At 38.3% G+C, this 22,913-nt stretch overlaps 1 protein-coding gene across 24 annotated transcripts in view; it reads right to left on the bottom strand.

Annotated features, from left to right (window-relative positions):
* ldah (lipid droplet associated hydrolase) overlaps positions 1-22,913 on the bottom strand; it is a 281,972-nt gene that overhangs the window by 64,397 nt on the left and 194,662 nt on the right. For all 24 annotated transcript variants that reach the window (XM_069886448.1, XM_069886439.1, XM_069886442.1 and 21 more), the window contains one exon: positions 18,862-19,022. In XM_069886448.1, coding sequence (XP_069742549.1) covers positions 18,862-19,022 — 161 coding nt within the window. The remainder of the gene's footprint in view (positions 1-18,861; positions 19,023-22,913) is intronic.

The raw sequence follows: 22,913 nt of genomic DNA, 5'->3' as shown, positions 1-22,913 counted from the left end.
TTTCAGGATTTTAAGCAATGGGCTTGTTGTATGAGAAAAGGAATAGGAGGGGAAATATGGATGCAAAGATGTTAACTCATCACATTGGATCATTATTCCAGGTCTCTGGAATGCTGGCACATGAACGTGACTGTATCACATATTCATGGCACTTTTATTGAAACTTTTTTTTACAAGCTTGGACAAATGAGATAGCAGGTAACTTTGTAAAAAATTATGTATGTAACAAGAGGAGAAATAACATTTTAAATGGAATGCAACAATTGATATTTCAAGATAGGATATACAAAATGACAAAGAACCTGCATAATTGATTTTACTTTATCATGCACGATGAATGCAAAAAAAAATATAAACATAAGGAGTTTGTTTTCTATTCTCTAAAATTTTCGAGAGTTGATCTTCTTGCAGAGCATGTTCACTAAATATTTTGGACAGGAATAGCCCAATGCCTAATGATAATGATGCCTTTTTAATTCAGCAGGCAGAGGTGGAGTTTGGGACAATAACAATGAAGGTCTGTATTTGAGTAGCGAGAAACTGTAGATGTTAGAAAAAACTACTTCAGACCTAACTTAATCTGAACATCTGTAAAGAAATGTCTCAAAACACTTTGCAGCCAATTAAGTACATTTATTTTGAGGCAAAAAGGAATGGCTATTGTAGCGGGTTCGTATCCCACACTGTCTGTAAGGTGCTTGTATGTTCTCCCTATGTCTGCATGAGTTTCCTCTTGGTGCTCTGGAATGGGATTCAAACCTTGTGCTAAAAAGTGCACCCAATACAGCCTTGACTGATGCTACAATGGATTGGGAAGACAGAGTATCACGACAAAGTCTGTCCTCTCCTTTCATGCTCAAACCACAATCCCAAATCTTCAAATTATTGAAGCACTAAATTAAAGACACTAACATTTAAAAATTATGTTTTTTGGAGCTGACAATTGGATCTGAAATTCCTTCTAATTATTTAGTCCAGGTGGTTTCCATATAATCACATTATATTGCCATTGCTAATACAAAGCAGCTTTGGCTGTCATAATATTTTATTAGAAAATGCCCAAATTCAGGATTTGCACTGAGCAGATCGGCCCTAAAATTCCATGTGGTAAGTTGCACCAGATTTGTGCCAATAGAGTTGGAGAGATGGCCACTGATGCTCAACAGAGCTGAATCTGGCAGAATTTTGTGCATGCATATCTATTGCAGGGTAACTCATGTAAAACAGCCATAATGTACTTGTTGATTGGAAATTTGAGTTCAGTTACTGTTTCCATTATCTGGCTGAAAATTTGTGACACCATGCTGGGAGGGCAGCAAGTAAAGATGTGGAACATTTGGATGGCTCAAAACACTGCCAGATGACTACACAGGAGAAGTGTGACTACATCTCATTATTTTCTGATATATGACCTAGTGTAGGCAGGGTATGAAAAGACAATCAAAGAGACTATTTCAAACCATCTCCCCCCTCCTCATATTTCATATCAATGAGTCTAAGAGCAAAAACAACTATTACACTGGGAGTGAAGGAAGTTGCCAATATGTGGCCAGAGGCCAGATTACTGATGTAAAAGTATTAAGCCTTCTGGTCAGGTAAAATAAGGTAAGGTCATTTCCTGGACATGACAATACATTTCCTTTTTCAAACTAAAGGATGAACGATGAACCTTTCACATTGCAAATGATTAAACCAGAGGGACCAACTAGTCAGATCAGAATATAGCTGCAAAACTTTAAAACCCAATTCCTGCACTCAAAAGAGAAGTTGGATTTTATTGTAGAATTCATCCAATTGTAGCTGGAAATCTTGGGAAACCCAGCAACCCATTTCATTTTGATGGCCTTATTTCACCCTCACAGCTGGCCAAAAGCTAATCCAAGACTATCAATGCCAAAATGAAACAAATTTCTCTGGAAAATAATTTTGACTGCAAAAATCACTTTTTAGAATCAAGTCTTCTGGGTCAAAAATTCTTTGCATGGCCTGTCACATTTTGGCAAAGGCTGTTCTTTGTAAGTCTCATTTTATAACTTTTTTGTATTCAGAAAGTAAAATATTGAAATCCGGGGCTGTAGTAGTCCTCATTTAAATATTTTAATTGTGACCTGGCAGTTTAGAGAGTGAGCATTTAGAAACGCAAGGATAATGTTGTGAAGGATAAGGAGTTGAGCAATAAAATTAACTTTGGTTAACAAATCATCTGAAATTATTTCTGTTCAAAGTTCTGGCCTGGAGGAAAAATAATTCCTTGATTTTAGATCCTAGAAAAGCTCAAACAGCAAATAACTTTGGTCCCACATTTCACATAAACCATCTTGTGTGCAAAGAATTTACAGTACTGAGGTGCAATTGCTAATATATTTACTTTGGAAATAAGGGAGCTAAATTAGCCCTCAAAAGGAGATGAAGAGATAGAGATGCACGATTACTCCATGACTGTTGACTGAATTGTAGGAAGTGTGCCAATCTCTAACTGGTATGTTTGCTACGCAGAGCCAATGAACAATGTGGTTACAGCTAGCTGTCCAATTATTCTAAAGAGCAAGCAACCCAAAATCACAACGTATCTCAACCATTCTGGCACTTCATAAAGTTTAGCTGCAGCTCTTAAAAAAGAACAGCATTGTGTTACAAGCCCAAAGGACCCCAAAACCCAGCAGCAATAGATATTCACCAAGACAAATCATTACTTAAACTAAAGTTGCTTTTAATTATCTTTAAACATGAAAACAGAATCACACTTTAACTTATCACTATTGACTTAACTAACCTAACAACCCCTTCTAATTCTAAGCACACGTGTGTGCAATGAGTGTGTAAGTTCAAAAAAGTTATTTGATTCACAGTCCAATCTCACCTCTCATTCTTCCAAGTTCACTGGTTGCAGGCAATTCTTATACTGTGCACAGAATTTAACATTTATAAAGTTCACCAGGCTTTGGTGCATGAAAGGTAAATAGTTACCACTCAGGAAGGTTCTTCTCGGTTTTCAGAGAGAGATTTGTTGTTCCAGGACACCCATAACTGATTCCTTTTTAATCAGCCACTCCAGGGTCTTGCTCACGAAACTTACCCCCTCAAGGTTTTCCAGATGATAACCTCTTTCTTTCAGGTCACCAGAGAGTTACTTTTCGTTTCTCTTATTTTAAGCGAAACATTAGACATCCAGTCCTCTCTTCTTGCATGAACCCACAAGGGCTTTGACCAGGCTGAACTAAGCACTCACAACCTGTCTTCCAAATGGGGCTTTTCCACAAGCTTGCCAGCTTGACTTGTTCCAGTCCCAGTTGCTGCTGTTGACTGTAAAACAGTAGAACTGTTGTTTTTCTCTCTCTCAGAGAGAAAGCCTATTTGAATCTCTCTGCTTGCAAAACCAAATGAATCTCTTAGAACAGCAAGTTCTCCTCCAGACAGGAGGCTCTGACAAGTTCTTTCATCTGTTGTCTTTATGTCAACAACAATCCATTAGTGAAGTCTCATAAGCACTCTCCAAAACCTTTGCAAAGACTGTTGGCCCCAACATGTCTAGCATGAGCAGAGCTCCAGTATTTTAAATAAGATCTATTTTAAAGTGTTTGTATGTGACCTGCACTAACAAACCTTTCCCCAATTTATCTCCCAAAAACATATCTATATTCTGTCATAATTCTGACTGCAGCAGGTGCTGGCAGTTGGACAGAAAGTGAGTCTGAAATGTGAAATAGTGAAAATGTCTCAATATAGGAAAGAACATTTTCCAAGAATTTTCTGAGCTATACTGGAGACTTCGGTGGAGAAGATGGATAACTGGAGATTTGCTCTCAGGAGACCAAAAGGTTTTCTAGTCATATTCCCAGAAGGCAGGTGAAGTTGGCCAGTGCCATGAATCCAGCCCTTAGAACAGATTAAGTGCCATAAAATATTCAACGTGGTCAGTCAATGAATGTATCATCAAATGTCATATTCTTCCAAATTCACCAATGAACTCAAAGCCATAATCTACATCTTCCAAGTAGCTTGAGCAATCTTCACAGACTCTAAATGGCACATGCAAGCAAAATGCAAGGCTCACAACTGTAGAGAACACTGAGCTATGCAACCACACAAGGCACATTTTCCAAACAGACTGCACATCTCTGAAGGGCATACTTCTCTCTATCTTCTGGGATGTGACAGTGAACATCCAGTGATAACCAGCCAGGAAAGGAATATCAACGTATTTGGAAATGGTACTGGCCATCAATGGAATTGGAATTGTTGATCCTATGCCTGCAGCAAAATGTAACCAACCAAAGATGACTGTGTCCTCTTACTTAATTCTTCTTCTCACATCCCACTTCATAATCCCACAACTCTCGAGACAGTCTGTAGATGATGGAAAAGTGCATTTCTGACGTTGGCTCTATTCCCTCATTGCAATCTTATTTTGTGCTTATCTTCTTTCAGATACTCAAAATGTGAACATTACCCAGGCTGTGAAGGAACAGTGACAGGATTGTAAAGTTGAAGACTTGATTTCAGACTAACAGTCATGACTCAAGGCAGAGAGCATGGATGCTATTCCCTGAGATGTAAAATTGTGCATTGGTCTTGCTGCAGATGACAAGACTTCAATGGAGTTGGAGCCACTTGTCTGTTTTGTTTCACACATTACCCTAGTGACTACACTTTAACAAAATACAGTACTTCTGTGATTCTCTGTTGACCTGCTGTGATCTAAATAGGATGTATGGTCAGAGGGATGGAAGAAGGTGTAGGACTGTTATCAGTAAATTTATATTATGGGTGGGATCTCATTGGATTTTTTTTAAGGCTCAGCTAGGGTGATGGGTTTTTTTTAATACTACATTGTATTCTTTCTCCTCCTCCTCTTCAATTTTCTGGTAACTTTTCATGTGTATTCTCCTGGTCATGTTCCACTAAAGGGGAAAAGGTGATGCATACATGAATGGAGGCAACATTTTTACGCAGAAGCTTTGAAATCAGCATATTACTTCAGCAATTACTACAAAACTCCTTGTGGACCCAAGTAGCTTGAAACAACTATAAAAAAGTACCAAACCCATTGTAGAATTGTAGCAACAGCAGAAAAAAAGCATCCAATAACTAAACCAACATATGTTAATGGTCCTTTCAGACAGCACTGGTCAGGTGTTATGCTTGATACATGCTCAGCTGTCCAGGGTTAAGAGAAGAGCAATAAGCTCCAAAATAGCAGCAGACATCTGGTGATCATCTTGATCTACATCCCTCCAGAGGACATTGGTTAATTGCATGCTATGCCTTCACCAGTATGGACACTACAGGTATACCCCGCTTTACAAAAGTAGAGCATTCCTATGAAACTTTTCATAAGCTGAAATGGCATAAAATGAAGATCTAGTCACTACTTCTGAAGGCTATTTTTGTAAAAGTGAAAACCTCTTCAAATTTCTTTCAGATAGCGAACACAGGTTTCTTCGTAAAAGTGAATTTGCGTAAAGCAAGTATCCGTAAAGCGGGGTATACCTGTATTTGATAGGCAGCAGAATTGAATACAATGTTAATTCCAAAAGGACAACTGAGTCAATTTTTACACCAAATCAATTTTGACTATTACCTTACTCTGTCTGCCTTTCACATTTAGCAACCTCTTTTAGTTGGCTGCTGCATTAAGTCTCCCTAAAGGATTAGTCATAAACAACAGAATAAACCAATCAGGAATGACACCAAACAGAAATCAGGACTGCCTGTTGCAATATCTTACATTGATTTCCTCCTGAAACACATACTTATTCCCCCACAGAACATAGCCACAATTTATCATCTTATGTCCATCAATGTGAACTAGGAAACTGATAATGTATTCTTGTTCCAGGCAGTTGAGTTGAAAACTGGTTAATAAATCATCACCCTTCCCACTGCCTTTTTGCAATTTTTGATTTGGCAATTACGGAACACTGTTAGAACCACAAAAACCAGACATCAGCAGGCCTCAACTAGAACAAACTGCAGTGACCAATGTCGGACTTGATCATCATGAACACTGTTCTCCTTTCACTGACACAGAGAGACTGTGCAAATCTTTATTGAAAACATCTTTTGCTTATAATTTTTGGGTTATCTGCTGTCAACAACTTTGATGCATGAGCTGTTTTAAATTTGAGAATTTGCAATAGAAAATTCACTGCATTATCTGAGCTTACTTTGACACAAACTGCACTATGCATTTGAAAATACAAATAACGTTACATTTGTAGTAAGAAGGTATTTCAGTGCAAATATATTCATTGGTGGAAAATAGGGTTGAATGCTGTTCTGAGCAGTATTCACACATTTATACCTTATTCTTCTTGTAACAGTAATTATGTCTCAGGCATGTGTAGCAGTTGAGCAGTTTAACTGAATATAACCAGATTGTGAAAGCAATTAGTCACATGAAAAGAATTGCACAAGACCCATCAATTAAAAGCAGCACACTTACAATACCCCATGCACAACATACTTGGAAATGTGAATGACATTTGATTCCTTCATTGAGAACTTTAAACAATATTGCATGAAATGAATGGAAATTCATTTTAATGAATTGATAGGTAAGAGAAAAAAAAATAGAAGCATAAAACCGAATGATGTGGGATTTGAGTATGGCGAAGACGTTAGATATTTGACCTGAAACACCAAACTCTCGTGCATAGATAACATGAAAGGGATATATATGGCAACATTAAACATTTGCTGGCAACACTGAGCTTTACAATCAGGTTGGGCAATGGTATTTCAAGACATCAAATTAAATCAATATCTTCACAAACAAATTATAAAATCATTCAGAATCAGGTGAGAAAACTCTCAGATGTGTGACTGGGTGAAATAGATGCATGAAGGACAGGCACACTTTGGGTCATCATTACCTTCACAGTAAAGAAAAATATTTGCATTTGGCAGGATTAATTATTTCAAGTTGCTCCAATATTCTTTATGATGTAATTTTTTTAACCTAAAGAAATTGTAATTTGGTTATTATACACTGGCCATGAAATGCCAGACGAGATGGATATAAGCATTATTTTTCAAATTTCATTTTAAATTCAATTACCCAATTACACGCATGTGACCAATTTACCAAGTAATTCATACTTGGTTGCAATTTGGCAGAATATCAGAGCACCCGTAAGAAACCCATGTGGTTATGGGGAGAATAAACAAACTCTTTGCAGACTGTGGCAGGTTGCTGGAGCTGTAATAGCGTTGCATTAACCGCTATACAAACCGTGCTGCCAAAAATGGCTACAACACACATTTGAAGATTATGGATAAATGGATCTCAAGACTCAACTGCACAAAACTAGTGAGCTATGGAACCACTAGAGCCTCCTGTTCATGTTGTTTGATGGGGGAGGGGCATTGGAAAATATCTCCATTTTGATACTGAGCTGGCCAGAAAGGAAAAGGGGTGAGTGGGGAGAATCTGCTCCTCCTAAATCTGTAAAAGGGAAAGTACAAAAATGATTCTATTGTGGATGGCACTTCTTTATGGTCCCTGGTTAAGTTGCTACATACAGAGTATTGACCCTGCATTGCCAAGTTATGATGAGGTGTCACACCAAACTTCAATATAGGCATTAAGATCTTGAGCCACACATTCGAATGTCCTAAAGTTCTTTGGGCAATTTCAATTTGCCAGCGTAGTGCGAATAAAAGCTCTCATGTCTGGAGGGAGAACAAAAGCTTTTATTAGCTTATAACTATGGGTAGGGTTTCACAGAAGTCTTCAGAAGGGTTCTGGGTTTAGGCGGGAGACCAGGGTTATATGTAGCAGATGGTGGTGGAGCCGGGAGGCGGGGCCAGCCATCAGCACAACACACTACCAGTGATTCCCAGTTCACTGCAGGCAGGCAGCATACTTCTGGGAACATTCATGGCCCACAGCAAAGATGACATGACTGGGTCCAAATTATTCCTCTCTGACCATGTTAACTAAATTAAGATTAAAATCATACCTCAAACACTGAGAGGTTTCCTTATGGCTCTGGGCTGTCTCATCCATATTTACAACTGTATACTGCAAGATGCTATGGACTCAAAGTGTCATACAACTCGGCCCATTTGAGCTCATTCCATTTGTCTGGATGTCCGTGTATATAGCCCTGAATTTACTCTTCTCTAGTGGGAATTTTACATAGCAATACATTTCATTCAGGACTTCAAATAATGCCCAGCAACAAAAATTGGTCTTGCTAAGATTTACCAGATGAAGTGGGCTTCACTAATTGTCAAAGCTCTTTGGTGAGCATTGAGCGAGTTTGTTCCAATACTTCTGTATTGATTAATTTGAAATCAATAGGGCCCTACAAGTTGGGTTATGCACATCAAGATCAGGTACGTTCATATGTTGGGTGACTGTGAGTGACTCATGCCAGTAATAATGTCAGCATAATCTAAGCCAACATTTCCATCTGAAACTCAAGATGCTTGGAAAAGAAATATGACAGTTTAGGTTGTGAATGTGAGCTCAATTTTAACATTTAAGAAGAATTTGGACTGGTACATGGATGGGAGAGGTAAGGAGGGCTATGGACTGGGTGCAGGTCAGTAGGATTTGTCAAAAAAATGGTTTGGCATAAACTAAAGCACTGAAGGGGCCTGTTTCTATTTTGTAGTGTTATATGGTTCTATGATAGATCTTAGGGTGGTCAAATCAACTAAATTCTTTTGGAATAAACAAGAGAGAAAACAAAAATCAATGTTAGTTTTCAGCAATATTCTCAAATGAACACAATTATCCTTAAATGATATGGTAACATTTCTAAAGGAAACCAAAATAATAATGTGGTTATAAATTTTGTTGAATATCCATATTTCATTCAAGAGTGTTTCCGTTTTAAAATAAACTGTTAAAAGTACAATGATACTGGCTTGAACTCAACATCAGTGATTTATTTTCTATGAAAAGCGGCTCAGTAACAAGATACAGATGGAAGTAACTGACTGCAATATTTACTCTGGTGGTTGATTAAGGCACAGCAAGACATTGAGGGTGAAGTCTATAGATGAGTGCACACTTCATCAATGTTGGTTCAGCAGGTCTCAGTTACCTCTGCATTTGTTTGTGCAGAAATAGGGAGCTGTGCTAAGAAGTAATGAAAAGAAATATCAAGTCAGGATAAATGGCACAGGGAATTTTTTGGCTGATACAAAAACTGATTTTTACTTAAAATGAACTCTTCTGTTTCTGAGATAAAGACAGACATTTGGATTAATGATTAGAAATTTTACAATGCTGACCAGCAAAACACCAAGAGACTGGGAACACTTCTCAAGTGAAGTAATGAGGACTCTTCTCTAAAAATATATTGCATGTCAAGATTTCTATCATGAACATCACAATATATTCTGGATATAAGCTTCATACAATACTGAAGTTATTGATGCAATCAAAACCAGGAAGGTGTCTCTTCTTCTCTCATTCCACCAATTTAATTTCAGTATCAGCCATTTCTCAGTTAGTGATACACTTGTTTGTTGGACCTGGACCTATTCCAAAGGTCAAGAAGGCAATCCAGTCTAGCACTGAGGGGGTGAAGCATTGTCAGATGTGTTGTCGTGTTCTCTGTGCAATTTCTCCCTATAAGGCTGTGTTCCATGACTGGGAGCAACAGAGTTCAGCTAAAAGCAAACACAATATACTGGAGAAACTCAGCAGGTCAAGCAGCTTCAGTAGAAGAATGATAATGGTTGATGTTTTGAGTTGAAATTCCTCATCAAAGTTTTAGCTCAAAAGGTTGACCATTCATTTCTTGATCTTGAGCTTGATCTGCTGAGTTCCTCCAGATGGTATTTAGCTTCATATACCAGCATCTGCAGTCTCTTGGGTGACCAAAAGCACTTGAGAAGATGCTCAATCCTTCATCATAGAAGACTCTACAAAATGGTCTGGAGATACTACAAGCATTTTGAAAGTAATCAGCAAGCAATTAATTATCCCTAAATGTACTGTACAGAGAAAACAATATTAAATGGGACCATACATGTTTAATGCATCAGTTACAACACCAGGATTCAATTTGGCATTGCTCACATTCTATTTGCAATCTGCCACATTTAGAAGCGCTTGATATGAGAGTGTATTGCACAAAACAGCTTACTTCCAAATACAATGACCATTGCTACTTACATTATAAATCTGCACGTACATTGTGCACCCTATTGGAATAAAACTGGCACCCAATGTGTCCCAATAACCATGCTATATGTCATGACTTTCAGCCAATATTTCTGTTGGCTGGCCATTAGGATGTCCTATTTTAAACTTATTTTAAACAACATCCACACAAAAAGATTTTCAACGTACCCTGGAGTTCAACATAAATTTATTGTTGGTTTCAAGTAAGTCTGAGCATCACTAAGTAATTTGTATATTCCGACAACGATGACAGGTCGTCCAAAGTTATGACCAAAATGAAAAGCAGTGCAACATAAAGATTGAGAGGCTTGAGTTTCAGTATTTGATACAGAAGAGAAGGTTAGTCAGTATATAGATGGACAAAAGAAATACTGTCCCTTTAAAATGTAAGTATGTTTCCAATTTGAAATGTTCACTGAAAGTCTTTTGTTTCAGGATTGACTCGAGTAACATTGTTTTGAAATTTTGCCAAAATGGTTTTCTAAATGATTTTCATTGTGTGCAAATCATAAAGATTAACAAAAGAGCTAATACATGCTAGGGTTTGCTTTCATACTACCATTTTGGCATGATGTAACAAATACCCACCACATTCATCTATCCTCATCCTTCCACCCACAATGATAATACCTCTTACATTTTCTACTGCCTCAGTATGAATGTTACAAGGTTTATAGGTAATTTAAGATGTACCACATTTGGTGAGAAATGTCATTAAAATAAATAAAGAACAGTCATCCCTGGAAATACTTAAAAGAGCTAACTATTTAAAAAAAAATTTAAATGTTTCACACTATGAACCATACTGACCAAAATACACACAAACATTTCCCTCTTGAATATACACAGTGTCATTTTCTGCCCTTTCCCCCCCCTCCCTCCCTACCCACTCAATGCTCAACCTATATGATACATTAAACCCATTAAACAATGTCATCACACAATGAAAATAAACAAAAAAATTGTGTCATCTACTTTTACACACTGGGTCAGTTCATTTCATCTTCTCATTCTGTCATTTTAGTGGGTGGAGGTCCGCGGTAGGCCCTCTCTCTTATGTTCCATGTATGGTTCCCAAATTTGTTCATATACTGTGATGTTACTTTTTAAATTATATGTTATTTTTTTCCAATGGAATACATTTATTCATTTCTATGTACCATTGCTGTACTCTCAGGCTCTCTTCTGATTTCCAGGTTGACATTATACATTTTTTTGCTACAGCTAAGGCTATCATAATAAATCTTTTTTGTGTTTCATCCAAATTGAGGCCTAGTTCTTTACTTCTTATATTACTTAGAATAAAGATCTCTGGATTTTTTGTTATGTTCCTTTTTGTGATTTTATTTAGTACCTGATTTAGATCTTCCCAAAACTTTCTACTTTCTCACATGCCCAAATTGCATGTACTGTTGTTCCTGTTTCCTTCTTACAGCGAAAACATCTATCTGATACTGTTGGGTCCCATTTATTTAACTTTTGGGGCGTGGGATATAGCCTGTGTAACCAATTATATTGTATCATGCGTAACCTCGTGTTTATTGTATTTCTCATAGTTCTGGAGCATAGCTTTTCCCATGTTTCATTCTTTATCTTTATGTTTAGATTTTGTTCCCACTTTTGTTTGGGTTTACAGCTTATTTCATCGTTCTCTTTCCCTTGCAGCTTGATGTACATGTTTGTTATAAATCTTTTAATTATCATTGTGTCTGTAATCACATATTCAAAGCTGCTTCCTTCTGGTAACCTCAGCCTGCTTCCCAATTTGTCCTTCAAGTAGGTTTTCAGTTGGTGGTATGCAAACACTGTGAGTTATACCATATTTGTACTTCATTTGTTCAAGAGATAATAAATTATTTCCCAAAAAACAATTTTCTATTCTTTTGATCCTTTTTCTCTTCCATTCTCTAAAGGAAAGGTTATCTATTGTGAAAGGGATTAGTTGATTTTGTGTCAATAATAATTTTGGTAGTTGGTAATTTGTTTTTTCCCTTTCTACGTGAATCTTCTTCCAAATGTTGAGCAGATGGTGCAGTACTGGTGAACTTCTATGTTGCACCAGCTTTTCATCCCACTTATAAAGTATATGTTCTGGTACCTTCTCCCCTATTTTATCTAGCTCTAACCTGGTCCAATCTGGTTTTTCCCTTGTTTAATAAAAATCTGATAGATATCTTAATTGTGCTGCTCTATAATAATTCTTAAAGTTTGGTAGCTGTAAGCCCCCTTGTTTGTACCATTCTGTTAATTTATCTAGTGCAATCCTCGGTTTCCCCCCTTTCCATAAGAATTTCCTTATTATTTTCTTTAGCTCATTGAAGAATTTCTCTGTTAAGGGAATTGGTAACAATTGAAATAGGTATTGTATCCTTGAGAAGATATTCATTTTAATGCAATTTACCCTTCCTATCCATGTTAGTGGTAAATCTTTCCAATGTTCTAAGTCATCTTGTAATTTCTTCATTAATGGCTGTTAATTTAATTTGTATAGATGGCCTAGATTATTATCTAGTCTAATACCTAGGTATTGGATTGCTTGTGTTTGCCATTTAAATGGTGATTCTTTCTTAAACTTTGTGAAATCCGCATTATTCATTGGCATCGCTTCACTTTTATTTGCGTTGATCTTGTACCCCGATACTTCTCCATATTCCTTCAATTTCTTATGTAATTCTTTTATTGATAATTCTGGTTCTGTCAAGTATACTATCATGTCATCTGCAAATAGACTGATTTTATATTCCTTCTCTTTTATTTTTATCCCTTTTATTTTCTGTTCTTATCAGTTCTGCCAAGGGTTCTATAGCTAAAGCGAACAGTGAGGGAGATAGTGGACATCCCTGCCTAGTTGACCTGCTTAATTTAAATTGGTTTGATATATATCCATTTACTGTCACCTTCACCAATGGTCCCTTATATAATGCTTTAATCCACTTAATATATTTCTCTTGTAGGTTGAACCTCTAACCTGTCAAAGGCTTTCTCTGCGTCTAAAGCAACCACCACTGTTGGCATCTTATTTCCTTGTACTGCATGGATTAAGTTAATGAACTTACAGATATTGTCCGTCGTTTGTCTTTTTTTAATAAATCCAGTTTGATCTAGTTTTATTATTTTTGGTACACAGACGGCCAATCTGTTTGCTAATAGTTTTGCTATTATCTTATAATCTGAGTTAAGTAGAGATATTGGTCTATACGATGCTGGTGTTAGTGGATCTTTCCCCATCTTTGGTATTACTGTAATTATTGCTGTTTTACATGAATCTGGCATGCTTTGTGTTTCTTCATTCTGGTTCATTACTTCCAGGAGAGGAAGAATTAATAAGTCTTTAAATGTTTTATAGAATCCTATTGGGAGTCCGTCCTCTCCAGGTGTTTTATTGTTCGGTAGCTTTTTTTAATATATATTTCCTCTATTTCAAATGGTTTTATCAATTTGTTTTGCTCCTCTTAAAAGAGCTAACTAAGGCATTATAGAGTTAGCATGACAGTGACCATTGAGGCCTATTGATTGGGTTGGGGTCAACAATAAGTTGCCAAGTGAACAGTCAGGTGGGTGGAGAGAAAAGACATGCAGGAACTCATAATGGTTGTTCTTGCTTTTCCATCTATGGCAAGTACATTTGCAAATGTCCAGGGCTAAATTCTTTCATTATAGTTTTCTTTTTGGCAGAATTTGTCTTCTTTCCCTTTAGATGGTTAAATTGAACATACAATATACAGTAACAGTATTTCATGACAAAACTTTAAATGCATAGGAAATGGATGCAATGTTTTCAGAGCTGAAAATGATAGTGCCATAAATTGTACAGTTCAATGTACTTTTGTGAAGTAATTAATGAAACTATCTGCATCAGATTTGACTGTTGTTAATTGGTACTCAAGTAATTGAAACAAAAACGTTATTCGATCATAAGACTTATGAGCAGAATTATGTTAATTAGCCCAGCGAGTCTGCTCCACTATTCAAATCATAGCTGATGTATTTTTCTATTCAGCTCCACTGTTTTGACATCTCCCCATAACCTCCCCAATGTCCCTATATTAATCAAGAACCTATCAACTGCTGCTTTAAATATACCAACTGACAGATCTAGAGCTCTATGTGACAAAAAATTCCACTGATTCATACCCTCTGACAGAAGAATCTTCTCGTCATATTTGTTCTTTTATTCTGAGATTTTTCCTTCTGGCTGTAGACTCTTCCAGAACTGGATACATCTTCTCCACATCTATCCAACCCTTTCAATATTTGGAATGTTTCAATGAAATCATCCCTTATCCTTCTAAATTCCAGCGAGTACAGGCCCAGAGTTCCTCATATTAAATATCTTATCTTTGGGATCATTCTTGTAAACCTCTTCTGGACTCTCTCCAAAACAAGCATATCCTTACTTAGATATGGGCCCAACAGTACTCTAAATGTGGTCTGACCAATGCGTTATAAAGCCTCAGCATTCTATATTTGTCTTTATATTCTAGCCCTCTTGAAATGAATGTTAATAATGCATTTGCTTTCCTTTCTACTGACTCAACCTGTATGTCCATCTTTAGGGAGTCCTGCACAAGGACTCTTAAGTCCTTTTGGCCTTCAGCTTTCTGTATTCCCTCCCCATTAAAAAAAATAGTCTATCCTTCTACAAAGTGTATTGCCATACAATTCCCTATGCTGTATTCCATCTGCCATTTTTCCCATTTTCTCAACCAATCCAAGTTTATCTAGTGAATCCTACATTTCTTTGTAAATTACAAGAAAGCATGCTATATTGCTGGATATGTAGCAGAGTGAGATTTTATCCCATCCATTTATATTTGATACAAACTCATCCTATACGTAAGTGTTAGTTGATTTATAATATTTTGCATTTTAAGATGACACCTGAAGTCCCCTTGTTTGGAGGATCAAGGAAAGGAATGGAAAGAGTTCATGTTGGCCAGCTAAATACTTCAAATCTAAAATGAACAAAGAGAAGCTGGAGGGTTTCAGTGGATCAGGCAGCATCCATGGATAGAAATGGACAGTCAACATTTCAGGTCAGCACCTTTTATCAAGCACAAACATGGAAAAATGAGATATAAAGAATAAAAAGTGGGAAAAAGGAGAAGAAGCTGGGGAGAGGCCAAGAGATGATAGGGTACTTGGAGGAAGAAGGCGAAAAGATGGTGAAACAGATAGGGAAGGAGACAACAGGAGCAGGGGTGAGGCGAAGATTAGAGATAAATGTGAGAATAGGTACAGGAAGTGACAGACAGAAACAGTGGAGCTGGATAGGGCTGGGGGGGGGTACCTAAAATTGCAAATATATAAATTAGTTTCCTTGCCACTGTCCTAGCAAAAAATCTTTCATGGATTAATCATCATGCAAATATAATAATGCAAGGTCCACGTATTGTTCTGACCAGAAGAGATATATGACTGGATTTTCTGAGGAGCCTGGAGTCCTGAGAGCTCTGCCTTGGACCCTACCTCACCTAAGTAACATCAAATCAGGTGGCTGAAAATGAAATGTACCAACTATTCTCCAATTCCTTTTTAAGTAAAAATTAAAGGTTGTAATTTGTTCTTGTTGTGATGCGCTGCAGTGTACTATAGACTGTACTTTTGTCAGTGAGGTGGGCTCTGCGGTCTTCTTCAAAGGAGGTTGCTGCCCGCCAAACTGTGAGGCGCCAAGATGCACAGTTGGAGGCGATATCAGCCCACTGGCGGTGGTCAATGTGGCAGGCACCAAGAGATTTCTTTAAGCAGTCCTTGAACTTCTTCTTTGGTGCACCTCTGTCTCGGTGGCCAGTGCAGAGCTCACCATATAATATGATCTTGGGAAGGTGATGGTCCTCCATTCTGGAGACGTGACCCATCCAGCGCAGTTGGGTCTTCAGCAGCATGGATTCGATGCTTGCGGACTCTGCCAGCTCGAGTACTTCGATGTTGGTGATGAAGTCATTCCAATGAATGTTGAGGATGGAGCAGAGACAGCGCTGATGGAAGCGTTCTCGTAGGTGATGCCGGTAGAGGACCCATGATTTGGAGCCGAACAGGAGCGTGGGTATGACTACGGCTCTGTACACGCTGATCTTTGTGTGTTTCTTCAGGTGGTTGTTTTTCCAGACTCTTTTGTGTAGTCTTCCAAAGGCGCTATTTGCCTTGGCGAGTCTGTTGTCTATCTCTTTGTCAATCCTTGCATCAGATGAAATGGTGCAGCCGAGGTAGGAAAACTGGTTGACCGTTTTGAGTTCTGTGTTGCCGATGGAGATGTGGGGGGGCTGGTAGTCATGGTGAGGAGCTGGCTGATGGAGGACCTCAGTTTATTCAGGCTGACTTCCAGGCTAAACATTTTGGCAGTTTCCGCAAAACAGGACGTCATGCGCTGGAGAGCTGGCTCTGAATGGGCAACTAAAGCGGCATCATCTGCAAAGAGTAGTTCACGGACAAGTTGCTCTTGTGTCTTGGTGTGAGCTTGCAGACGCCTCAGATTGAAGAGACTGCCATCTGTGTGGTACCGGATGTAAACAGCGTCTTCATTGTTGAGGTCTTTCATGGCTTGTTTCAGCAACAAGCTGAAGAAGATAGTAAAGAGGGTTGGTGCGAGGACGCAGCTTTGCTTTACGCCGTTCTCAATGGAGAAGGGTTCGGAGAGCTCATTGCTGTATCTGACCCGACCTTGTTGGTTTTCATGCAGTTGGATAAGAGGCACTCTAGTATTTGCCAAACCCTTTCCTGCTCACGGTGTCAAAGGCTTTGGTGAGGTCAACAAAGGTGATGTAGAGTCCTTTGTTTTGTTCTCTGCACTTTTCTTGGAGCTGTCTGAGGGCAAAGACCATGTCAGTAGTTCCTCTGTTTGCGCGAAAGCCACACTGTGATTCTGGGAGGACATTTTCGGCGACATTAGGTAGTAGTCTATTAAGGAGAATCCTAGCGAAGATTTTGCCTGCAATGGAGAGCAGCGTGATTCCCCTGTAGTTTGAGCAGTCTGATTTCTCGCCTTTGTTTTTGTACAGGGTGATGATGATGGCATCACGAAGGTCCTGAGGCAGCTTTCCTTGGTCCCAGCAGAGCATGAAAAACTCATGCAGTTTGGTATGCAGAGCTTTGCTGCCAGCCTTCCAGACCTCTGGGGGGGATTCCATCCATACCTGCTGCTTTGCCACTTTTCAGTTGTTCAATTGCCTTATATGTCTCTTCCTGGGTAAGGACCTCATCCAGCTCTAGACTCAAGGGTTGTTGAGGGAGCTGGAGCAGGGTGGATTCTTGGACTGAGCGGTTGGCACTGAAAAGAGATTGGAAGTGTTCTGACCATCGACTAACCTGCACATTACATTTCTAATATTAAGGGTTACAGCAATAAAACAATTGTCAATCTATGTGGGCCACAATGTTCCAACTTGAAATGCAAGTGCAAATGCAACTGATTGTCTAAGATCTGGGATCTTATCGCTCAGGATTAGGGTTAATGTTTGGTTCACAAAGATCAATGTGGGCACTTTAGCACTCAATCACGAAAGATGAGAGCAGGTTAAGAGCAAGACATGGCAAATATTCCTTTCCTCTTTGCAAAACAACAATGTGAATGTTGACTATTTTCTTAGATTAAAGCATTAATTATATTTTTTAACCTTTTGAGCTATACAGGGTTTTCAAATCTTATTCTTTTGACTAGCAGGAACAGCATTGCTTTCCTTCACAGTACAAGTGGCAAAATGTGCTGGATTCAGTTCTGAGAGATGACACAAGCTCCTGAATATCCTGATCAGTATTTTATTTTGGTTCAATTGTCTTTGGGCTATTTTCCTAACAGACTTCAAACTTTCATGTTTTTAACCATGAGGAGGCTGAGCAAACTAACTTCTAGGCTATCTCTTTAATAAAGAAAAACAGATGCTTCTTTGATGCAAGTTGTAATTCTGTCTTTGGGTAAAATATAGCCCAAAAGCTTAATTTCTTACTGCACATACAGCTGAAGAAACTGCTCCAGTGGGGAATAGCATCAGCAGGAGGCTGTGTGGTAGTTCTATTAATTGTTAAAACAGAATTGAACATTAAGAAGCAATGGATATAGATGCAAAAGAGCCAATAAAAATACATAGTAGAGAGCTTTGGGTGAGCTTTAAGTAAAGCATTGTGATTCAGATGAAAAGTCCATACTATGGTCAGCATAATAGGAACAAAATGGTAAAAAAATACAAACCTTAAATTTAAATTCAGCAGGAACCCTACTCTTCTTACATGTATTCAGTTATGTTTTGACATTTCTATTTCATTTGCTGATGTAAACTGTGGCCTATGCCAAGTTTTCTTGTTATTGACGTCAGCAGAGGCCAAGGAATGGAATGTCTTGTTTGCTGCCTCAAATGGGTACTTTGCAAATTATGGCATGACTCAAAGTGAATAAAAGTAAGATCTGTTCATATGCCATTCCTTTCACTGGTCTAGTGTATTGAATGATCATTGCAATAGTGATTTAATATATGAGCTGCAAACTTTTCTTGGGGGCCTATGTGGTGCAATTTCTATGCACGTGTAATTCGATGCATTCAGCACACCACAATAATATCTTCATAAAAATACTGCAACAAACAAATTAAATTAAAATTAAAAAAAGCACAGAACAGGCCAGTTGATGCACACATTTCTCAAATCTTAGCTGATTTAACTTGCAAATGTATAGCATAATATGATCTGCACCAATTACTGTACATCCAATCAAAACACTTCACCTGTAATCCTGGTTCTTGTTTCATCATTTCAAGTATCATATGGCAACCAATAGAATGGCCAATCAGGACAATCTTGGTATCTTTTGGCACATTCTTCCTGAGGAAAGCTAATTTATGTTCTATTTGTCCATTCAGGCCAAAGATATCCTCTGGGTTAATATCTGTAGGAAAATTAAATTAACAAAATCTTACCAAACTTGCCATATTACAAATACACAAGAGTAACTGCCTTATTACATTGTAAACTCAATCAGGGACTCATTTAAAGACTTTTACTTGTGCACGTTATTAATGTTTTAATTCTTTCTGTATTGCACAGTCAGTTCATTTACATCTGTTATCTGTTTACAGTTCTTCATTTGTTTACATGTGTATACGGTGTAGTTTTTTTTGCATTACTTGGTAATGCTGCCAAGTTTTAAGAAAAAACTAATCCCTGGGTTGTATATGATGTCATGTATGTAGTCTGACAATAAATCTAAAATCTGAATGTAAACCTTTAATATTCAACACAACCTTATCCTTCTACATATAAATTAAAAATACAATATTAATGAAATTCACATGTACATAAGCATGAGATTTTGCCAAGATATCATTTTGAATTGAAATAAGTAAAAAATGAATGCCATAAGAATATAAGAAATAGGAGCAGGCTGAGGCTATCTGGTCCATCGTGGCTGCTCTACCATTAAATGATATCATAGCTGATCTGACGATATGTTCATCTCCACCTACCTGCCTTTTGCCGTATCCCTTCTTTCTCCCAGTATGTAAACATTTATCCAACCTGGGATAGCTTTCATTGCTTCAATGAGCACTTTATAGGAAAAGCATTTCCTCCTCATCTCTGACCTTAATTTTCTACCCTGAATCTTGAGGCAATGCCTCCCAGTTCTACTCTCACCTACCACTGACAACAACATACTTAGCTCTTTCTTATCTGTGCTTTCCATAATTTTAAATGCTTTTCTAAGATCCCCTCTCAGTCTTCTAAATTCTCAAGAGTATAGTCCCAGATAACTCAATCTCTCCTCATGGGCTAACCCCCTCATCTCTGGAATCATCCTGGTGAACCTCCTCTGCACCACCTCCAAAGCCAGTATATCCTTCCTCAAGTAAATATTTTAGTTTGATTCAATTGTCTTTGGGCTATTTTCCTAACAGACTTCAAACTTTTGTGTTTTTACCATGAGGAGGCTGAGCAAACTAACTTAATGCATGCAGTACTCCAGATGTGGCCCCACCAGTGCCTTGTACAGTTAGTTGCAGCATAACCTCCCTGCTCCTAAATTCAATGCCAACATTCCAATTGTCTTCTTGAGGGCCTGCTGCACCTGCAAACCAGCATTTGTGCACAACCACTCCCAAATCGTTCTGTACAGCAGCATGCTGCAATTGCTTGCCATTTAATTAATAATCTGATCTTCCATTTTTCCTCCCAAAGTGGATAATCTCACATTTATCAATACTGCATTCCATCTGCCAGGCCCTTGCCCAGTCACTTAACCTATTTATATCATTCTGCAGGTTCTCTGTATCCTCTGCACAAATGCTTTTCCACTCAATAGAGTCTGATCGGCAAATTTAGGTCCATCACACTGTGTCCCCTCTTCCAGGTTGTTCACGTATATCATCAGAAATGTAGGCCCAGCACCGACCGACCCCCCCGCTGCACACCACTCATTACTGATTGCCAACCAGAAAAACACTCTTGTACCCAACTCTCTGCTTTCTTTTGGTTAACCAATCCTCTACCCATGCTAAAACAACACCTCCAACTCTATGCATCATTATCTTATGGATGTTTTTTCTGCGGCACCTTATCTAACGTCTTGTGGAAATCTCCAATTTCCACCCGTTCCGCTCCATCTAATGCGCTCGTTATATCCACAAGGAACTCCAGTAAGTTTGTCCAAATAGGACTTGCCTTTTGCTGAATCCATTGCTACATCTACCTGATGGATCCATTTTGTTCCAGATGCCTTGCTACTTCTTCAATGATAACTTCAAGCATTTTCTCAACTACAGACGTTAAACTAATGGGCCTGTAGTTCCCGGCCTTTTGCATTTTTTTGAACTGTGGTGTGAAATTCAACATCTGCCAATCTGCAGGGACCTGCCTAGAGTCCAGAGAATTTTGGGAAATTATCACCAAAGCCTTGACTATAACTTCAGCCATTTCTTTCAGTATCCTGGGATGCATTCTGTCAGGACCAAGAGACTTATCTATATTTAGGGCCAGAAGTTTGCTCAGCACTACCTCTGTCGTGATAGTTATTGAATCTCATCTTCTGTCACATCCATAATCTTTGTCTTTGGCATGGTAGACGGGTCCCCCAATGTAAATTAGAAGACCGACACAAAATAGTCATTTAAAGCCTCAGCCTTTTCCTCATTATCCAATATCAATTCCCCCTTCTCATCCTCCAAGGGACCTATGTTCACTTTAGCCACTTTTTTCAATTTTATGCAATTATAAAAATTTCTATTGTCCTTATTTATATTTTGTGCTAAACTTGTTTCAAAATCTACCTTCCCTTTCTTTATTTGTTGTTTCGTGGTCTTTAATTACTTTTTAAGTTTCCCAATCTTCTTGTTTCTCACTGCTTTTGGCAACTTGATAAGCACAAGATTTTAGTTTGATGCCTTTCCTAGTTATCCAATGCCAGCTGTACCCACCTTTACTGTCCTTGCTTTTAACTGCAATATGTTTTTTTTGAGCACCGTGCAAAATCTCTTTGATTCCTCCACTGTTCCTCAACTGTCCCTCCATGCCTGTGTTCCCAGTCTACTCTGGCCAACTCCTCCCTCATCCTTTTGTAGTTTCCCTTGTTTAGGCATAACGCATTGGTTTTAGACTGAACTATTGTACCATCCATTTGTATGATAATCTCAGTCACACTGTGATCATTCTTTCCAAGAGGATCCCAAACTACAAGATCGCTAATTTTACCTATCTCATTGCACAGCACCAGAACCAAATAGCATGTTCCCTTGTAGGTTCAGTAACAAGCAGCTTAAGAAAGCCATTAGGTATGCATTCTATGAGGTCCTCTCTAAGGTTGCCTCAACCAACCTGATTCACCCAATCTATGTCTATGTTAAAGTCCCCCATGATAATTACTGTTCTATTCTTATATGCATCCAAAATTTCTTGGTTTGTTGCCTGTGCTACTGTAATATTATTATTGGATAGCCTATAGACAACTCCCATTAGTTATTTTTCCCATATTCTATTCCTAATCTCTACCCAGATGGATTCAACATTTTGTTCCTTCGATCTTACATATATCATCCTTGATATCATCTTGATATCATCTCTAAGAGCGCTACCCCACCTCCCTTAACTTCCTGCCTTTCCTTCTGTATTACCTGATATTCTTGGATATTTAATTCCAAATTCTCTCCACTCTGCAAAACTTTCCGTCCTGGAATAGTCCCTGTGAACCTCCTCTGAAACCCATCCAATGACATAATACCTGTTCTTAAATGAGGAGCCCCAAACTGCTCACAATACTCCAAGGGAGGTCTTATAAAGTCTCAACATCCCTAACCTTATATTTTATTCCTTTTAAAATGAATGCCAGCATTGCATTTGCCTTCAGGTGCACGAGAACTTCTTTTGCATCTGTGTGTTTTCAATTTTATCCCCATTTAGAAAAAAAGGGATAGATCATTCAGGCAAAGATAAGAAGAAATTGCTTCAGGCAGAGTTCAACAAATTTTCGATACTGGCAAGCAGCTAGGGCTCTTTCGGATAGTATATTCAATGTAGAAGTGGGATATTGATAGACTAGTAGATCAATTGATTCACTAGGAGAGTTCCATACAGGTTGGGCAGAAGAGAAAAGGAGCAGTCACAGGGCTCAGCACTTTAATGCACCAACTGAATCATAGTCCATTGGCAGACACAAGCGGAGCTAGTGTTGAAGTGGCCAATGTGTGAGTGGGCCTGTGTCGAAATGGAGAGTTAGAGGTTTTGGCTTTATAAGCTTCAGCGAGCAGAGGCTAAGGACATGCTACAGGTACAGGCAATGTCAGATAAGAAC

Source organism: Narcine bancroftii, chromosome 6 (assembly GCF_036971445.1).
Source record: "Narcine bancroftii isolate sNarBan1 chromosome 6, sNarBan1.hap1, whole genome shotgun sequence".
NCBI classification, from domain to species: Eukaryota; Metazoa; Chordata; class Chondrichthyes; order Torpediniformes; family Narcinidae; genus Narcine; species Narcine bancroftii.
This window is presented reverse-complemented; position numbering and strand designations above follow the sequence as displayed.